We start from the raw sequence: 19,890 nt of genomic DNA, 5'->3' as shown, positions 1-19,890 counted from the left end.
GCCAAAGAACATGTTGCATTTGTAAGAAGCAACTTTGTAGGTCTTTTTACTTTATAGCAGTGCCTCACATAAAATAAATTTCTGTGGGGGAAGGGAATACATAATGCTACGTGGCACCAGTTTTAATAAATGATGGAGTACAAAATTGGTGTATACTCCCTATCCCAGGCCAGTGCTTGTTTAATTTCTTTCTCTTCATTAGAAAAATGAGGCACTTGAGGATTTGTAACTCCATGTGCCTGGTGATGGTAACACTTAAAAATGAAGGAGCTGGAGTAGCTAATATTCCTCTGCTTTGCTCCTGGAGGTTTCTGGCTTTCAGTTTCCAGTCTATCACTTCCTCCCCTTCCCTGCTCTGTGCTGTGGTATTCTGGCCAAGCATGGCAGTTCCCCGAGCTTCAGGCACAGTGCAGCCCTGCCTGCAGCAGAGAGAGGGCAGCGGAACACGCAGCCAGAGCACAGCACAGGCACGGAGAATGCAGCAGCAGCAGCAGCAGGTGATGGCCTCTGAACAGGCTTGTCCTAAGGGAGCATTTCATGCTAGAGAAGCTCAAAAGCCGTACCTCAGACTACTTCACATGCTGGCTTTGCATCTATTGTGTTTACTCCTTTTTTCTCCCTGTTTCTCTTCCTTGTGTCACCTCTTGTCCACTCAACAACTTACGCAGTCTCTTCAACAATGATCTATTTGCTGAGAGTTTTTCAGAGATCCTGGCTGAAAGCAGCAGGCAGTAATGCTGCAGGAAATAGTGTGTATTAAACCTGAAGAACATTATATTTTACAGGCCTAGTAGGATAAGCCAAAGTTGCAATTAAATTCTTCAGCATAGCACCGGTATCTCCTGGCCCTGTATCATGCTGTGCTAGACCTCCCTGCAGTGTGTTGCTGCACTCTTTCAGCTTGCAGGAAGGGACTCAAAGCACCTGAAAAAAACATCCTGGAACTGCCACAGAGGTTTGAAGTCACCAGCTCTCCAGCCAGTGGCTGTGGTTTGAGGGTCTCGTGCCTAAGCTTCACCTTAACTTTAGGCATAAGAGCACATGCCCTTCTGAAGGGATGTTCAGTATCTCAATTTTCCTTGTTTATAGATACCCTAGAGGTGTGTACCATATGTAAGGTTGTACAAAAATCTTCACCAAGCAATGGGTTTCATGTCATTTTGTACCTAAGCCTTTCTGCAGCATTTTCTGGGAAAGACAAACTATCTTTTCTGTCCAAAATGACTTTAAAACTGCAATAGGAAAACCAATTCTCAAGTCACTGAGACAAGGAATGCCCTGAAATTACAACAGCTCACTAGAGTACATAAGAGACCTTTCTGGCAAGCAAATATGCACTTCTGGCAAAATGTGGCATCAGCACGTCAGCATCTCAGCATTTAGTCACACCTTTGACTGAAAAAGTAATTAGAAGAATGATAGAAAAAGCCCAAAATCGTAACCTAGAAGAAAACAAAAAGAACCAGTCACCTAAAACAAAACCAACCACATGGAAAGACTTTCCCCTCCCTTTTCAAAGAGATTATTGTGAATAAAAATACAATGTGGTGATTATGTGGACACTTGGCAGAGACAACAGCGAGTGTTTGTGTAGGAAAACAGCAATAAGTATAAAGTCATGGTTAATCATGTAGAGACACAATTCTTCATCCTTTTTCAGTGGCTTTAAAGTCTGCTTTGGCCTTGCCATGTTTAAGGAATAATTTGTTTTAGTGATCTGCTCTATTGGAATTTCATTTTAGTGTTAAAACTGTTTGAGCTTTCAGCCCCCATTCCTGGCAGCAAGCTGTTTTGCTTTCTGATTTGATGGCTTTTGTCTTAGTGTTGCAGTATTCCACCCCTCCTCCTCCCCAGCTTTTAATCATGACAAATCTTCTAAATGCAGACAACTTTTTAATCTCATCCAGCATCTTCTGGTTTTCCTGTCTGAGTTAGCCTTTGTGCCAATTTCTTCCTACAAGCTGTGATGAGCAGCTGCTCAAAGCACTCCCTGATGCTGTAGGTGGGCTCAGAGACATGCAGTGCCAGAGCTGAACTCAGTACTAGGAAGCGTCAGGCACAGGATGAGCAGAGACATCCGATTTATTCGCCAATGTACTTTGCTAAGTCAGGCCTAGGAAACAAGGATCAGAGCATCATTTGTACTGTGCCAGTGATAACATGATAAAGCAGATGTTCTGTTTTCTCCCATGGCTGTAAAGTCTGTTTCTCTTTACCAGATACGATTTATTTTTAAAAATTACAACATAGAATAGAGCAGTTCCAGAAAACCAAGAGCAGGAGAAAATTAATAAATGTCTCCCTGGATATTCCTAAAAGTAGAATTGCATTTGTGGAGTTTTCAGACAGCAAATGAAACACAGCATCCAACAGCCTATATAGTATTGGACAAGAGTTCTGTGTTGGGATCAAAATGTTTTTACCTGACATTTCTGAGTCACCTTGCCCCAGCTGACATGTGAGAAGGGGGAAGGTGAAATCAAAACTGGAAGCAGCAGGGGCAAGTGCTAAATCAGATATTTAGGACAACAGGATCATCTGCAAAGGAATTTCCTTTTGTCCTGTGATTGTGTTTCAGAGAGAGCCCAAACACTCAAGGAAAGGTTCTGCCCCTGTCCATATGCACATTTCTAGTCCTCCTTCACCCCAGGAGCAGGTGTAAATCTGGACTGAAGTGAGGGGCTAATACACTAGGATAGAAACTGCTTAGCTGAAACAAAGCAATAAATCTTACCTTCTCAAGTTCCATTGCATAATTAATTTCTTAATAAAGCTTCACAGAATGGTGTGGGTTGGGTTGGAAGGCACTTTAAAGATCATCTCATTCTACCCCACTCCCATGGGCAGGGACACCTTCCATTTTCCCAGGTTGCTCCAAGCCCATCCAACCTGGCCTGGGACACTTCCAGGGATTCAGAATCCACAGCTTCTCTGGGCAACCTGTTCCTCACCACCTTCATTAGGAAAAGTTTATTTCACTATTTAATCTAAACGTGTCCTCTTTCAATGTGAAGCTATTACCCCTTGCTTATCAGATAACCACCTATAACTGGATTATTATATTCCGAAATTAAATGCCTGTCCTGTTAGCCTTTTAATAGATTTTCCAATAGGTGGCATATCAGTTTTTCTGCATTCTTCACTTTTACAGCATTGCATTTCACAGTTTGGTGACCCTTTCGGAGATTCAGCTTTGGTAATAACCCATTGAATGGGGAATTGTGGAGGAGCATTATGTAATAAGTGGCTACTGGCCATAAAATGTCAAATTTCAAAAGCCTGACTTTATTCCTGATGTAATTCTGTCCGTTTCAATGGTTTGTGCCAGGGCTGTTTGGTTTTGAACCTGAATGTGTAAAAGGAAAGCTGTAATTTGCCCTCTCCAGCGAACAGTAAAGGATGTAGGTCGTATATTGAGATATATAATAGATGCTTGGATTTTGGTCAACAGTTAGTATTTTAAAAGTGAATTGGTTAAACTCTTAATGTAAATGGAGGGGGATTATGAGAGGTGAGGATTTGCACGAAGCTCTTGGAAACCAACATCGCAATGCTGCTGTTTTTCACCGAGATCATTTATAAAATAAGCGCCAGGTTTCGCATACAAACGCTTTCTCTAATCCTGAGCGTTTAGGGCTGCCTCGAAGGTACAGCTGAGCAGTACCACCCAGCTAGCGCGGAGCAGCGCTCCTCGCCTGGCCGGTGCCGTCACTGAACGCGCTACGGCGCTCCCGGGCACCTAAAGAGCGGCTCCTAAAGCACCGACAGCCACCGGGACCCGAAGCAGCACGGGCAGAGCCGGTTCCCCCGGGACGCAGCCGGGGGACGGAGCCCGGCGGGGTCCGGTGCCGGCCGCGCTCCCCACGCTCCGCACCGCCGCCAGCCCCCGCAGCTGCACGGGGCTCCCGCCGGCAGCCGGGTCACGTGTGCGGGCCGTAATCCCGGCGAGGGGGTGTCGTTACCGGGGAAGGGGGCGGCGGGAGGAGGGGCTGCCGCCGATGAGGGCTGAAGCCGGGAGCGCGGCCGGCTGCGGGCGCCGGAGCCGCGGGCGCCGCTGCGGGCGAGGCGGGGGCTGCGGCCGCGGCCATGGCCTGGCCCTGCATCAGCCGGGTGTGCTGCTTGGCCCGCTTCTGGAGCCAGCTGGACAAGTCCGACCTCTCCGTGCCGCTCACCATCCACAACTACTCGGACATCGAGGAGCAGGAGGACGGGCCCCCTCCGCGCGGCGGGCCCCCTCCGCGGGGCAGCGCTCGCCCGCCCGCCCCGGTGCGCCGCCCTCGGGACCCCGCCGCCGGGAAGCCGAGCGGCCGCAGGAAGAGCCGGGCGGCCGCCGCCGAAGAGCCCTTCGCGGCAGAGACCCAGTACCGGCGGGACTTCAGAGCGTGGCCCCTCCCGAGGAGGGACGACTTCCCCTGGGTCAGCGCCAGTAGCGGCGGCGGCGGCGGCGGGAGGGACGGGGCCGCCCCCCAGCCCGCCCCGGGACGCGCCGCCTGCGCCCTGCCCGGCAGCGGCGGGAGACCGGCGATCGACGGCCCCGAGCAGCTCCGGCCGCGCTCGCAGGCGGACGGCGGCCACACCACCTCCTACAGGTAACCGGGCCCGGCCAGTCCCCCGCTCCGCCCCGAGCCGGGGTTGCTCCTGCCGCGGGCGGGGGACGCTCCTCCGCAGCGCGGGGCGGGGATGCCGGCGGGCGGCCGCGGCGAGGGGGAGCCGCCACCGAGGGGAGGGCTACGGGGGCTGCCGGCTCGCCGGCGGGCTCAGCCTCTCGCCGAAGCCGCCTTTGCTTTTGGAAATGCTGTCCTTAAAAGCGTCTCTCATGCCCCGGGCGGGTGCGTGGCCCCGGCGGCTCCTGTGCGTGCCGGGGCAGCGGAGCCGGGCTCGGTGCGCGCCCCGCGGTCCGGGAGAGGAGAGAGCTCCCGGGGAGGGATCCATGATGCTGTCCCTGGCGCAGCAGCGCTTCACCCACCCGCTGCCGGCAGACACGGCACCTCCGACAGCTGCCCGAGTCCCGTCCGTGCCCAAGAGCCACATCCCTTAGTGCCATCATCGTTTTCCCTTTAAAACTCCTGGAATGCGACATTCAAGGCAAGCCAAATTACAGCCTTAAAAGATTAGTCAGACAAGAAGACATTTTGCAGGATATATCCCCTATGTCATCTAATGGGCAATGGAAAAAATTGTCACAAACCGCTTGTCTCAGAGCCTTTAAAAATTAAGGGATTTATCTTATTGATGTCTTCCTTTCCCTCTGAACAGTATGAAAGATTACAGATGCTTATTTTTGGGAACAAGCAGTTCGGTGGAATGCACCTAAACCCAACTTCTGTTCTTACTGACATCCTCCATGGAAGGAGAGGGATTTCAGCTCCTACAGTGCTGCTGTTGAATATTGTATCAGTTTCATGTTGTTACCACATGCTCCCTCATAATGATGTTTGGCAGGTTTTAATATACCTATGAGGTATACTAATAGAGTAATTATTTTTATTCTAACTGATTCACAAATATTTAGGCACTTATTGCATATTATTATCTACCTAGGGGAAATTTCATCCCTGCAATTCATTAGATTATTTATCACAGTGCTTTTAAGACAAACTGGGTGCCTCAGGGAGGATTACCAGCCTGCACAGCAGCATTGCTTATCCCACTCCTCCTGCACAGGCAGCTATGTGCAGTTAACATGCAGACTCTGAAAGGATAACTGCAGTGCTTGAATTTATGTGCTATTTTCTCCTTTGCCACATCTCACAGGACAATCACAGAGTAATTATTGGTTTTGAGGTAAAGCACTTTTAAATTTCAAACCAGCAAGGAATTATTTCAGAGAAACCTGTGTAGAACAAGACTAGCAAGATTCATCTTTCAGAAACACATCCATCTCCACCTCGTTGTTGAAGCCTCCCCTGCCTTTTCAGCCTGACTCCAGGGGAAGGCTGCATCAGCCTGCATTAGAGCCACAGCTTTCCTATAGCTGTTCAAGTGCTCAGAGTCACTTCTCTCACCTTACTTCCCTCTGACTTGTCTGTTCTTACAAAGGCTCTCAACTACTGTCATCAAAGAACAAGAAGTCTACAGATCACAGGACAAAGTACTGGCTGGGGCAACATACCAACATGCAAACCAAAACAAATTCTACAAAAAGTAAGACTTCAAGGTAGTTGAGGAACTACTCACAGCTGAAAGAAGGAGCCGTTAATGACAAGGATGGAGGCACAAGCCAGGACAGCCAGACCAGAAGAAAGTTCCCATATAAAACCTTTAGGCTGTTTGAAGGCACAGTAAACAACTAGTGCAGACAGAACTATGTAAATCAAACCACTTTTGCCTTATTCCAGTAATTCCCATCGTTTCTTTAGATTGTCACCTGGTACAACATCACATGTAAGTCACTGTACCACTGAGCACACAGGCATCACAACAAGCAGCAGGAGAAAAGTTTGCCATAGCTTCACTGGCTCCAAGAGTATATTTTCATTTAGATTTTTTTTAAAAAGAGACTGAGCATGTACTTGGCAGAGTTACACTCATTATTGGGTACTGGGTTTGTATTTGGTAGCTTCAGTGATGGCACTCCTGCAGGGAAGGGCTGATCACAGCACATCCGCCTTTGGTAAGCTGAGCACTCACAACCCACAAGGACATTTCCATGAAAACCACCACAGTTCACTCCTCTCCTCTTATTTTCCAAAGGCAGCACTGCAGTCTGCAAGCATTTGTCCAATATTCAGGTAGTAGCTGAGCAGCACCATTAAGGATTGATATTCTTCATCTGCCTCTGTATCAAAGACCATAAACACCCTCCTTGTTTATTAAACTGTCCCTTGGTGGCCATACACAGCCCCAGTGCTCTGGCAACAGGGATCTCCTGACTTCTTGTAGACTGTACTCCCCCAGAAGTGTGAGGGCAGCAGGGAAGGCAAGATCACCTGTGGTGGAGGCAGAGCAAGGGGGTTTCTCTTACTAAGGCCCATTGTGTCCTGAGGAGGAGGTTGGTGAACTCCATGATGTCTTTGGGGCAGTTGGAAAAAGGAAGAGTGTCCTACAGAGACATGCAGGCAGGGACCACTGCAGCAGATGGTAGAGAGAAGCAAAGGTATGACAGCACATGTTTTTTGTGGGACAGTCTCACTGCCTTGCTAGGGAGAATATTAGGGAGATTCCCTCTTTTCTGCTTGCAGGAGTATCAGCCCTCCCTGTGGGTCAGCCCAGTGAGGAGGTGGGGCAGCCCTGAGGACTGGCTTGTCTGCATGAGGAGCTGTGTCCACTCCCCCAAGAAATGGGTCACTGGAGTCCTTTGTGCTCTAGCAGGTTCTGTGCACAGCTGGGTCAGGCACACACTGTGAGACTTCCCTGGAGGACTGGCTCCTGCAGTGTGGGCACTGCTGGTCAGGAACCTCCACCTGTACTTTGTGACTGCCAGGTCTCAGCAGCTGCCTGGGCTTGCTTAGTGGGAAAGGCAAATCAAGTCTGTTTGACCAAGACAATGCAGAAGAGTTGGCATTGATACGTGGTCCACTCCATGCTTTTAATTGCAATTCTGGTTTCCTTGCTTCACTCTGTAAGGTATTGGGATTTCTTTAGGCTTTGTAGTTTGTTTGGGTTTTTTTTAATTCAGGAATTTTGACTCTGGCAGCCTATTGTGTTTGTTTCTGTGAAGCACCCAAGTGTAGTGTTGAGTCCCCTGTAACATTCAGCACCATTTGCTGTGCTTTTGTGTATCAGGGCAATGCTCCTGTGAGACTTCATTCTGCATTCTGCCAAGCTCAGAAGGAAACACAGCTGCACACAAATCTGTCTGTACATAGTGAAGCTGGTCAGCATGACCGGGCATTTCCCAGAACAAAATAAACCTCTGGGATCAGTGATTGAGACTGGAGGAATCTGTCTATGGCCAGAGTAAAGATGAAGGTGGAGGGGGTGTTGGAGCAATACCTGTAATCCTGAGAAGTGAGGATTTTTTGTATTTTGAAATAATAACAGAATAAAAGGTGGAAGGACAGCACAACTGCCTGCTCTAAAAATTCCCTACAACTTCCCTGCCCTATTGCCCTGTGTCCCCAGATCTTTGGGTAGCTTCTCTCTCCCTTCAGTCCCTGAATTTTGGTTGGAGTTTTGCAGGTTCTAAATTAAGTCAAACCCAATGGGGCTGCATTGTGGGAGCTCAGGCACACAGGTTAAGGCAAATCAATACAAGCTGCACTTGAAAGCCTAAAATGGGATGTGCTCCAACTGTGAAAAGATCCTGGGGACTGCTGCAGAGGGTTGCAGTAGATTACACCTTACTGATGCTGGAGGAGGCAGAAGAAAGTGCTGAGTGGCCTCTCTGCACCTTCCCAAGGGTTTGTCCTTTGGCGTCACGGAAGTGACTTCTCCCTTCAGCAGTAAATTGCAGGTGCTGTGTACTTTTGGCTTTGCACACAATTAATTGTAGTACTAGGTCTTGATTGCATTTAGCAGACAGTCTAGAAATAGAGAAGTGCTTTACTTAGCTCCCTTAACAGAGAATGAGAGAAGCTGGTGCTGTCAGCAGGTATCCTCACCTGGCTCTGTTCTCTGGATGTCATCTTCTTACCTTGTTAGAAGGCACAGCCTCTCTGTCAGGGCCAGTACTGCTGGGAGGAGAACCCTGTTCAAGGCTCAGCTACACTATAAATCACTACAGACATCAGTTCTCCCTTCAGTAACCTGCCAGCTTTTGGAAAACACTTCGAGGTGTGCAAATGAAAATGTTGCACCACAGCTGTGAGCAGTTGTTTTGCCTCTTTTCCCCCCACCCATCATCTTTACTTGTGTTGGCACTTGGGGAACTGGGAGATGACTGCAAATTTCTGCACACATGTACAATGCAGGCCCTGAGCAGAGCCCTGTCTCTGCAGCTGGGGTTTCTGTGACAGGTATTTTGAGCAGGTGGGAGAGTCAAGAGTACTCAGCTTGTTTGCACCTGGGAAGCACAGCAGTGAATAACACCAAACTGGGGCCTTGAGATCAGGAGGGTTTCCTCTGCTCACCCACAGTGAGCCATGTTGTTCTGATGAAAAGAAACCTCATAAAGAGCTGGAATAATTAAGAGGAAAGGTGTCTGTTGTGCCATTGCTCATGATTTTTGGGGATAGCAGGTGGAAGATACCTCATCCTCTTGTACAAATACTCAGCACATGCCATTCCATGACCATGAAGCAGACATCCCTGACCAGGAGGGATACCACAGAGTGAAGGCTTTCCCCCATAGCTATGGATGCACTCACAGTGTGTTACTTGGCTGCCTGAACATTCATCTGCCTTCAAATAGTGCTTGTGCAGAAAAGCAAAGTGAGCTGTGGTGACTCCTTCACTCTGAAAAGCATCTTATTATTTTGCTGTGCAGAAAACAGTGAAAATACCTGAGCTTGTGTTCAGCAATGTATGGGATCAGAGCAGGCACCTGAGCCTGCAGGGTTAATAGTACTGTGTATGAGGAGCTCCATCCTTGATCCAGCAAGATCTTTAAAGGCATGCTTATCCTTAATAATAGCAGTAAATCTTTTATAATCAAGGCTTACAGTTATCTTTACATTCTTAAGTATCTTGCTGCTTGGGGAAATTAATACTCAAGCCCCTGATTTTTATGCTATTTAAGAAGCTTGCTTGGTGCAGGCATTGGGATGGATCCAGAGAGTGCCACTGTGCACTGCATAGCCTGGCTGGGGCAGAGAGGGCTTGGAGGGGCACAGAGGTGTGTGAGGAGAGACACAGTGGGGCTGGGAATAGAGAGGGTGTCTGTTGTGCAAACTGTAGAACTGAAATGTGGGATTCGAAGATGTTCCTTAAAGTAGGAGGAATTTCCTCCACTTAAAGTCCATTTGGACTTATGTTAGAGTGAAAGAATGGAAAATGGATGGATGGCAGAAGTCAAGACCCTCAGACCTACCCACACATCCCCAGTCACATAGTTCTGATACAGGAGAAGCAGCTGCCTGTCCTGTCACACCAATGTAAGTGCTCCTTCCTTGAGCATCTGCCTGTGAGCAAAGCAACTCCCTAAAACTCACCCTAAGATAACAGTTTGAGTCTTAGGGTTTTTGTCTTCTACTTTCATTCAAGTCTTTTGCTGTTGCTTCCTTCTTGTAACTTATGAACAGCTCCAGGTACTGCCTGACCTTACTGGAGGTGAGAGTTGAGACAGGAAATATCCAAGTGGTTTCTGCTTTCCTCCTCTGTAATTCCTGTTTGCTGGTCTGTCTTTCTGCTGTCTTTTCTCTACCCTCTGTTTTTACCCCTTCTTCAGCCTTTCCCCCAATTCTATCCTTATGCTGGGCTCTTTGGCTGGATAGGAGAATGGGCACAATCTGCCTCTGTGTCTGAGGGTTGGAAGGGCTCCCCACCAGTGTCTGACACAGCTCAGAGAAGGAGTTCAATGGCTCCATTATCCAGGAGGGCTCCTGGCTTTGTCATGCAGAGCTCTCACTGTGAGCATGACTTGTAACATTTGCAATCCTCCATTTGCCAGGAGACATCATAGCACCCTCCTTGACCTGTGGAGGTCTTTGCCAACAAGTGGACTTAGCCTGTCCCTTGGGAGAGCACTGCTGGCCACCCAGCTCTGCCTGGGCAAACCAGAATGGCCCTGACAGTACTCTGTGAAGAGCTGTGTTGCAAACAGGGAGACATTTCACACCCCACGCCTTCAGCCAAAGCCTTTCCTGCACCAGTCTGACTTGCCCCGAGGACATCTAGAGTAGTTTGTACTTTCAAAAGAAAATAACAGCCCAAACTGTACACACAAGTTTCCTTCTAAAAGGCAATTTGGAAGAATGTTCATGATGCTGTTTAATTGTCACTGGTGTGCTGGGTATGAGAATGAAGAGGGGAGAAGAATGAACACAGGCAGCATAGCTCTGAGTTATGGTCAGCTATACAGAATGAGCCTTTTTCTCCAATTCTTTAATAAGAAATGTTATGCAGTGGCTCAGAACCACCACTGATAATTAATCATGGGAACCAAACTGTGACATAAAGATGAGGTACTAAAATGACAACTGCTCTGGCATTGGTGCTCCATGACTATCAATGCTGAAGATAAATCTGTATGGAAACAGCAGCCCCAGCACTGCAAACAGCACTGTTGGGATTCCCACTGTCTGCCTCCCTGTGCCTAACAGATGTGCCCTCCACCTTGGTGAAATTAAAAAGCTTTCTAGGCTAGATTTTCACTAGGTCAGTGAAATAAAAAGGATTTTGCAGACAGCTTTCTCTCAAAGCTGAAAACATTAGTAGGACACACGGAATGGGGAAAGAGCTGGAGGCAGCACATAGCTGGTCATCGTGTAGCTCACAGCATCCAGCAGCTCGAGCTGCAGCAGCAGGAGCCACTGTGGTTGGAAAGAACAGAAGGACCAATCCCAAATGCATCATTCCCAGATCATGCCCTGAAGTCTGCAAGGCCATGCTGGTGAATGATGGTGGGGCCATCTCCCCTGCCCGGCCCCCTGTCTCAGCTGCTTGACAGCCTGGTACAGGCAGTCCTGCCCAGCCAGGGGGGAGGTGGCGCATAAACAGCAGCTCAGTGAAACAGCTCTCATCAATGCTGGGCTTCATCACAACACCCTGGTAATTAACAGTCCAGTGCTGGTTTTTCTTTGTTTCTAGCCTGTACATTATTTGTACTCCCACTTGCTCCATCTTTCACCACCACAGGGGTTAAACTGTCCCAGCAGGCCACAAGCCTGCCTCTCCACACTGCACTGATTCAGACCTTCCCCTGCAGACACATCCCCACACATTACAAATGAAATGCCTTTTCTCAATCTCTATTAACAGATTTTGAGAAAGAGCAAAGAAAGAGTTGAAAAAGCAGTGATTTTTATGATCAAAGCACTGGGGCAACCCACTGGCAAAAAGCTGCTTCTTAATTATTCCTAGAGTGAGTTAGAGGTAAAGAAACAGCAGTACATAAAAACCAGCCCTTCCCTTTTGATCACTACTGTTTTAAAACCTGTGTGCTACTCAGGAGGTCTTTCTCTTTCACAACCCCAATGGTTTATTGGTACCACCAGGTCATTTCTATTTATGAAGATCAAAAATCTCATCTCTAGGTTGCAAGAGTGGAGGACAAAAGAAAACCTCAGGAGAGCCTGGTCACTGAGTTCTGGGCCTGGAGGCTACCTTCCCTCCACTGCAGGTCCTTGCAGCCCCAAAGTAACCTGACAACTGCTGCTGTCTAGGCACAAGGGGGGAGGAGAGGGGTGCAGCAGGAAGGATGAAGATCATGGTCTCCAGCAGCAACAGTTCAGTCTTACATATTCACCACCACCAGCAGCAGCTGGATGTCACACTACACAGGGTACAAAGGGGAAGACAGTCACTAATCGTGTCACTTGACATCTTAAACTAAGTAACATTAAAAACAGGTCATTCCTCTTCCCCAGGCTTTGATCAGATTGACTCCACTGATGACTCCAAGACTGATTTCTAGTCAAGTCACCAGACTGATATTTGGGCTCGTGTTCTTTCTGACTCTTGGCTATGCAGCTGGAGATGGGAATACGTGTCCTGCAAGCTTAGAAGCAGAGCAAATTTAGTTAGCTGCACTTTCTTGACCAAAGATTATAATATTCCTTTCTTGTGTTAAGTACCTCAGCTCCCAAAAGGTGTCAAGATAAGTTGTCACCGTTTTGCTCTACCCTTCGCTTTTGGCTCAGAGTTCTGGGTTCCCCCAGAGCAAAATCCCAGTTCCAAACCAGAAATGCTGCTGTGGTGTGGGCCATGACTGTATCTGCCCTTATGTTTCTGATTCTGTAGGGAGCATTTCCTCAGTGCATGTAGGTGTCTCAAAAATAGTTTTGACTATCCAGGCTGAGAGGAGAATGGTTTGACTTCCAGCCAAAATGAGGGTCTTGTGATCCAAAAGGACTGTGCTTGGGGGCCTGCCAAATCAGCAAATGATCTGCTATAAAGCATTGAGACAGAGTTGGCTGCACAGGCAGGCAGCAGAGTCATTCATTGAAAGCTGGAGACACACTCCATTGCAGCGGGGAGACCAGGCAGCACAAGGATGAATGGTTAGGAATCAATGCCACCGGCATTCCTGAGGAAATTGGGCTTTATGTGGAGCAGCAGGTTCCAGTTCCTAGAAACTGTGGGGATGTAACTGATGGTTTTGTACCATTTTGCTGGTATTTTGCCCCATAGCTGTGTCCTCTCTCTGGCTGTGTAGCAGGACAGAGGTCAGATTTAGCTCTGATTTCATTCACATCTGGGATTCCCTGCTGAAGGTTGCCTTCTTGGGACATTGCTTGGCCCAAATCACCTTTCTTCAAAAGTGCTGCCTTATCCTGAGGTGTTAGAGGAAGGGAGCAGGAATGCCACCACCAGCAGCAGGGATGCTGTGTGGGCACTCACCTGCTGCCTGAGCAGGCCTGAACAGCGTGCTGCAGAGAAGGCAGAAGGTGGCAGCTCAGGACAGCAAGAACAAAATGATTGATTATAAACAAGATTTGCAATGCAACACAAACAGCCCTGACAGGGGCCTGGCTTTGCTTTCCAACAGCAGGAAGTTCTTCCATAGGACATTATCCATAATATACTAAAAGGATCAAATCCAAACTGTGCATTCTAAAATAACACTTATGCACTTTGAGTTAGAGATTTAAAAGAGGAATTTGCAGCTATTATAAATACAGCAAATAGCATGCTTGGGAAAATGAAACTCAGAAAGGCTGTGATCAAAGATAAGCTTGACACATTAAAACAAGCCTCAGTCTTACCCCTTGATCCTGTATATAAGCAGATAGTAAAATGCAGTTATTGAACCATGCCAGGGTATGAAAATAAGATTGTCACATCTGGGTTAGTCACCTCTCCTTTTGCTACAGAAGCTGCCTGAATTTGTTGCCAGAGATACACACACAAACAGAGCAGACTTCTGTCTTCCTCTGAGCAGCAAGACAGCTCAGCTGGCTGCTACTGCAGCATCCAGGAAGTCCTGATGGCAGGGGCACTAGTGGGGCCTGTTTGTGACAAGGGGTGCAGAGAAGCAGAGGGAAAGCTGCAGAAGGGAGCTGGCAGCTGAACTAAGCAGACCCTGCAATGCTGTTCTTTGGTGCTGCCCCTTTCTCAGTGCAGTCTGTGCATTTCTCAGATGACCCTTGGCTGACTTATTCTTGGAGCAGCAATGCCTTCTCAGACATCCTCATGCAGATTTAAAGCACTTCCCCCCATCTGAAGGAAAATCATCAGCGTGAGCATCTGCCAGCTGAGACGGTGTCTCCCTTTGGATGCATTTCAGGCTGAGCTGCCACAGCTGTGCAGCACAGCACACACTGGCAAACACTCCTGCTGCTGAGAGCCACAGCCAAGTATGGGAACATCAGCAGGCTCTTGGCTTATGTGAGGGCCACACATCAGACCAAGGTGTCTTAAAATGTAAGTGGCCAATGTGCCAGACAGTGTTTTATGTTGTAAGTGCTCTGTGGGCTAGCATGCAAAAAGTAACCCTGACTTCTTATCCAGGAGGGAAGCATCAATGACCTCTGGGAAAGAGCACATTCTGTATGAAAAAAAAAAGAGTTAAGTCAGGGAATCCAGTTAGCCCAGTGTGTGCCCTGTTCCGTCTTTCAGTCTGGCCTTTCTGAGAGAGACAGGCTGCTAGGCTCAGTTCTTTTATTCTCAGCATGCCTCAGACAAGGTCAGCCTTGCAAGCTGCTTGCATCCCACCTTGCCTTCTGGCTTTGGAACCCTCTGAGCAGAAGTACCCTGGCATAATGCTGTCTTTTACGAGTTCTTCTGTCTTGACAATCTCATTTCAGACAAGAGTATCGCCCATGGACTGGAGCAAAACCATCCAAGCCTATAAAGTCAAAACAAGGTTTCATTATCCCAGAAGACCATTTTGTTCAAGAGACAAGCTACAAGGCAGACTTTAAGGTAATTAGCTGTTTTTAAAAATCCTAAAGTCAATGTGAATAATGCCCAAAGTGCACATCTGGAACTCCTCATATTTGATTGCTGTGGTGCATGTAGGATAAAGCCACATCCTTGTGGACAACTGTTTTGTCTCTGCCCATTAGATAATGTGGCCATCCCTTGCCTTCAGAAAGGCATGCTAGACAATGTCACACTGTAACTGATCATAATTCAACCCAAGACAAAGATTTTAAACTGGAAGGAAGTTCAAGATTTACAATTCCCTCAGTTGGATACCATATGTACAAGGTGTGTGTCATCACCTCTCTGTGTGTAAGGTGCCATTAACACCTCCTGCACTAACTTGCAGCAGTCAGTGGGGCCTAGCACTCAGGTTGTAGAGTGAGATTTGGCCTCTGGGCACAGGTGTTTGCCTGGGAATCTGCAGCTCACTGCCTAAGGAACAGCACCTGCCCAGACAGCACAAAACTCCCCCTTGCTGGTGTGGGCAGAAGCTGCCCCCACTATAAATGCCAAGGAGGACATGGCTATGATGAACACACAAGCTGCACAGCTCTGAGACTCCTTGGGATTTTCCTGTGAGTTTCTACATTTTTTTCTGTGAGTTTCTCTATACCAGCAAGGATAACTTTCTTGTTGTGAAATACAGGTGCTGTTGAAAATCCCATGAGGAAACATTCTGTGCTCAGCATTTTCCCTGACAGGGCCCCTCACACTCCCCATCCCTAGAAGAAAGGGAAGTGTCACTGACAAGGCTCTGTTTTAGCTGCTTTTTGCATTAGACCACCAAAGAGAACAGCACCTCCCAGCCAACCACAGGAATTGTTCACAGGCTGCACTGAATGACTCAGAATGCAGAGCTAGGGCTGGGGCTGAACTCTCCCCAGCCACAGTGCACTGTGCCAGCAGAGGTAACAGCAGCTACTCCAGGGCCACATGTGAAAAGTAAATCTTTGCCTTGGAGGAGACAAGGAAGAAGTGTTTAATCAGCAGACAGTCAAGTGCCTCCTCCGCAGAGGATTGCTGGCACACTGCTGCACAAGGCTCATGATGGGTATAGCCAGCTCTGCTGAAAGTGGGACAGTGACCTCAGGCAAAACAGAATTTGCAAACCTCACCAAAACTTCCTCCTTGCTCTGAATAGTCTGGGCTGTTTACTGAGGTGCAGTGATGAGGATACACCTTGCATTTAACCCTTTAACCTGGTATTTGACTCTTGTTAATTTAATTTTGCATTCTGACCCTAGGGAGTAAAAATACATTGTTTTCCAATTTGTCAGAGAGGATGCAAAGAAGGGGGTCCTAGATAAACCCCTGAAGGTCCCTATCCCAGTTCTTGAGGAAGGGAAAGCAAAGACTAGAATCCTAGACACAAACACATGCTACCAAGGCCACTGCTCTCTGAACCATGCAAGCAAAGATGGGGTCCTGGAGCCCCAGGGCACCATCACAGTCTCTCTAACAGACAGCATGGCAAAGGTGTAGTCAGGAATGAAGATGGTGCCAAGAAGCCACCAGTCCAAAGAGAAGTCAGATTCTCCCTGGTTCACACCTGGCTGTTAGGATTTTCCCTCTCACCTGAAGCCCTTGGCTTTGCCAGACTTGGGAATCAGATTTCTGGTGTGTCCTGACAGCTAACATGTAGGGCTCAGGCTGCTGGTTCTCCCCAGCCACTGAGCTGTGCATATGTTGTTTGTGCATTTGTTCCTTAGTGTGTCAGATGCATCCCCAGAGGAATGGAAAAATCAGAACAATGGAACAACATCAACCAGAGATCAATAGCTTTCCCTGTTTCTCTATGCTCTCTTTGCCTGTAGTTTTGCACCTCTTTCTCTGCTTGGATGGTGCCATCAGCATACTCAACAGAGCTTTCAACCCTTTCATGTTTTATGGCCAGATTCACCCCGAGTCCTGGGCTGGATGCACATCTACAGCCAGTCCTATATAAAATCCTTTGAGTTTTCAGCATTAGGGATGACAGAAGCTTCCAGGTGTCCTTCATGCTTCAGGGGCTACATATTGCATGAAATTCTGATTCCACAGACATCAGAGAAAGCAACCATTGTTATCTCTGCCTTTCCTCCAGGCGTGAGAAGTTTACATTCTTATCCAAGTCCTTGCAGTTTAACAGCCTGGCATCTCCAGTAACCAGTTTGTCTCCTTTGGGTCCTCCAGGTCTGCACCTCTCTTCACAGCAGACATGGACTGTGGCCCCATAAAGCATTGCAGTGGAACATTTTGATGGAGCCTGGATGGCATTCTCCAAAAGCTTAAGGACCAGACACACACCACTCTAATTCCTCTCACTTCAATCCAGCACCCAGCCAGCAGTGAATTTGTTGTGATGCTTGTAGAGTGTTTGCCAGCATCACACGTGCCCTTGAATCACCCTGTAGAGCAAGAGCAATCTCACTGATGCGCAGCCACGGGCTAACACCTGGGTGGGGGTTACAGGGAGAGCAGATAGATCCTCACAACACCCCAGGCCCCTCAAACTCTCTTGACAGTTGTATCCTGTGTCACACTAATGTGCTTTTCTCCCTTCCTCACCCCACTAGATCCCAGAGGTGAAGACCAGGTTCTCCCCCAACCCTTCTGCTGTTTTCCAGGCGCCATCACGGATCCTCAACGTGTGAACCTGGACCCTCCTCACACCCAGGCAGCCTAAACCTGGAGTTTCTGTTAAGATGTACCACTATGCAATTTTCATGAGGAGTGTTAAGATCAAAGAGCCGGTGTTATCGAAAGCAGCTCCAGTGATTAATGACATGCACACACACTTTCTGTTAACACGACAAACCGCAAAGCGCTTGGTTCAGAGCTGGCAGAACACGCTGCAAGGAGTGACCTAGTTTTTCACAGGAGCAGGTTCATTACTATGCCAGCTGGCGTCACATTAGGAGATTGACTCTGGGCAGCAAAGGCAGGATTGCAGGCAGCAGCCCTACTCAGAAATACACAGGGTAGGAGGGAAAATGGTTGCAGGCAGGATGGATAATTAAAACCCAAACCAGTTTTATTTAGCAACACCCTCTAAGTAGGCCACTGAAAGAGAGGGAGTAGTCTGGCTGACTTCTGAGCTTCTTGGGGGTTTTGGGAGTAGGACCTCAAATGGGCATCACCAGAAAGCACAGCTTCAAAGGGGCTGGTCTGAACTTCCAAAGTTGTTTTAGAAGCTGGAGGAAGCCAATGTCATTGAACTCTAAAATAAATCTGGCACATGCAATGTCCTGGGCCTTTAAGGCTGGGAAGCTGGATAGTTCCAAAACTGGGGAGCTGATGCAGGAGCAAGAGAGGACTGAACTCCAGGAGACGGCCCTGACAGCAGTGCACCAGACTGGTGTGGAGAGGAGTGCATGGATACAGCCAGGCACCCACCAGTACTCTCCAGAGGAGCTAAGAGACTTACATAACTTGTATAGCTGTTAGGGTGACTGTAAATATTGTACATGGATTTTACCTAAAGCAATTTGTGATCCTTTAATGAAAAGGATATGCTTATACTTTTATTAAATGTTAACTCTTTGCATATGCAAGGTGGAAAATATTGCCTTGAAATTCCTAAATTATCGCCTGTATATTGGTAATGCTAATGCTAGGAACAACCACAAGCGAATGTTACTTAGATATTCTTCTTAAAGAGAGATGTAATGTAGAATGTAAGCCATCTGTCATTTTTAAGATAGGCCGTTCCAAGTGTCATTGTTCTGAAGCTGATTTTTTTAGACTGCTGTGCATTAACTTTTGCTGAGGTACATGTGTTTTAAGGAACCATTTTTTTAGCCTTTGTTCATCGAGACTTTACAATTTCTATTTCGATAACTTATGCAATATAATTAGTCTACTGCTTATTTAATGGATTTACTAATTATTTTGGAACAAGAAATAGAAAAACTTTTACTTTGTGTTTGCAACACATGTGTGTTGTCCAGAACAAGGGAAACTATCCTCAGACTTGAATAGTGATCAGATACTCATTCATCTGTAATAAAACAGACTTTTACACAGGAGGAGTTTTTCTTAACCTTCTTACTAGCTGAAGTCTAAGACAAATTTAATGAACTTCAGGGATTCTGCTAAAATGAATGCATTGCTGATAATTCCCATAAGAACAATTTTTGAGCTGTTGGCATGTAAATTGTAATTGCAATACATGCAGACAGCATCTTCTCACTGCATTATGTGAGAATTTAAAGGTGCCATCCCTGTTCACCATAGTGGGACCCAACACAACCACCAGAACAGGGAGCACCTGCAGGAAGCTGCATTTGGCTGGGACAAGGGATGGCTCGTCCCACACTCATCCTTGGAGAAATCTGCAGTAATCCCAGTGCTTGCCAAAATATTTTTTCAGGAAATTCATTTTTCAGGAAATTCATTTGAAGCATTCAAACTGTGCTAAAACAAGTTTTGCATGTTAGATGTTTCTAAGAATTCAATCTGCTTGTTTAATCTCTTTATAATGTTTTTAACAGTTTTGTTCAAACAATTTAAGTTCATTTCAATCCTGGACTTTATTAACAGCAAGGAAAAAAAAGTAAAAAGGAAATTGTCTATTATCACTTCTTATTTGACTGTATTTCTTAAAAAAAAAGACCTAGGTTTAAACAAATTGGTAATATAATAAGCGTGTATTTTATCAAATGGACTGGATTTAATTGAATAAATTAAAATGTATTTTGGCTATTGGTTCTCTCACATATTTTCGTTGTTGTTGTTGTAAAATACAACCCTCAGGTATTCAGCCTTGCAGTACAGTTTGTCACTGCATGACAGCAGGGCACACTGGACACCAAGCAATGCATCAGGGGATGCATTCAGAGCCATCAGCAGTCAGTTCCTTACTCCTGGAACCTTCCCCCAGGCACAGCCCCCAGCAAGGACAGCTTGAAGGCACACTCAGAGCTGTGGCCCAGCTGCATTCCCTATGAAATGCACAGAGGTTTGATACACTTTGATGTAGATGCCATCCTCTGAAGATCCCTT

General features: G+C 47.2%; 1 protein-coding gene across 1 annotated transcript; it reads left to right on the top strand.

Annotated features, from left to right (window-relative positions):
• Positions 1-3,686: 3,686 nt before the first annotated feature.
• MAP6D1 (MAP6 domain containing 1) lies at positions 3,687-19,604 on the top strand. Its single transcript, XM_077183630.1, has 3 exons — positions 3,687-4,589; positions 14,787-14,904; positions 17,463-19,604. Exons 1-3 carry the CDS (start codon positions 4,087-4,089, stop codon positions 17,538-17,540), a joined length of 699 nt encoding a protein of 232 aa, XP_077039745.1. The 5' UTR covers positions 3,687-4,086; the 3' UTR covers positions 17,541-19,604.
• The last annotated feature ends 286 nt before the right edge of the window (positions 19,605-19,890 follow it).

The sequence above is a fragment of the Agelaius phoeniceus genome, chromosome 10 (genome assembly GCF_051311805.1).
Source record: "Agelaius phoeniceus isolate bAgePho1 chromosome 10, bAgePho1.hap1, whole genome shotgun sequence".
Classification (NCBI taxonomy): Eukaryota; Metazoa; Chordata; class Aves; order Passeriformes; family Icteridae; genus Agelaius; species Agelaius phoeniceus.
The sequence above is the reverse complement of the archived record's forward strand: the minus strand, read 5'-3'. Positions and strand labels throughout refer to the sequence as shown.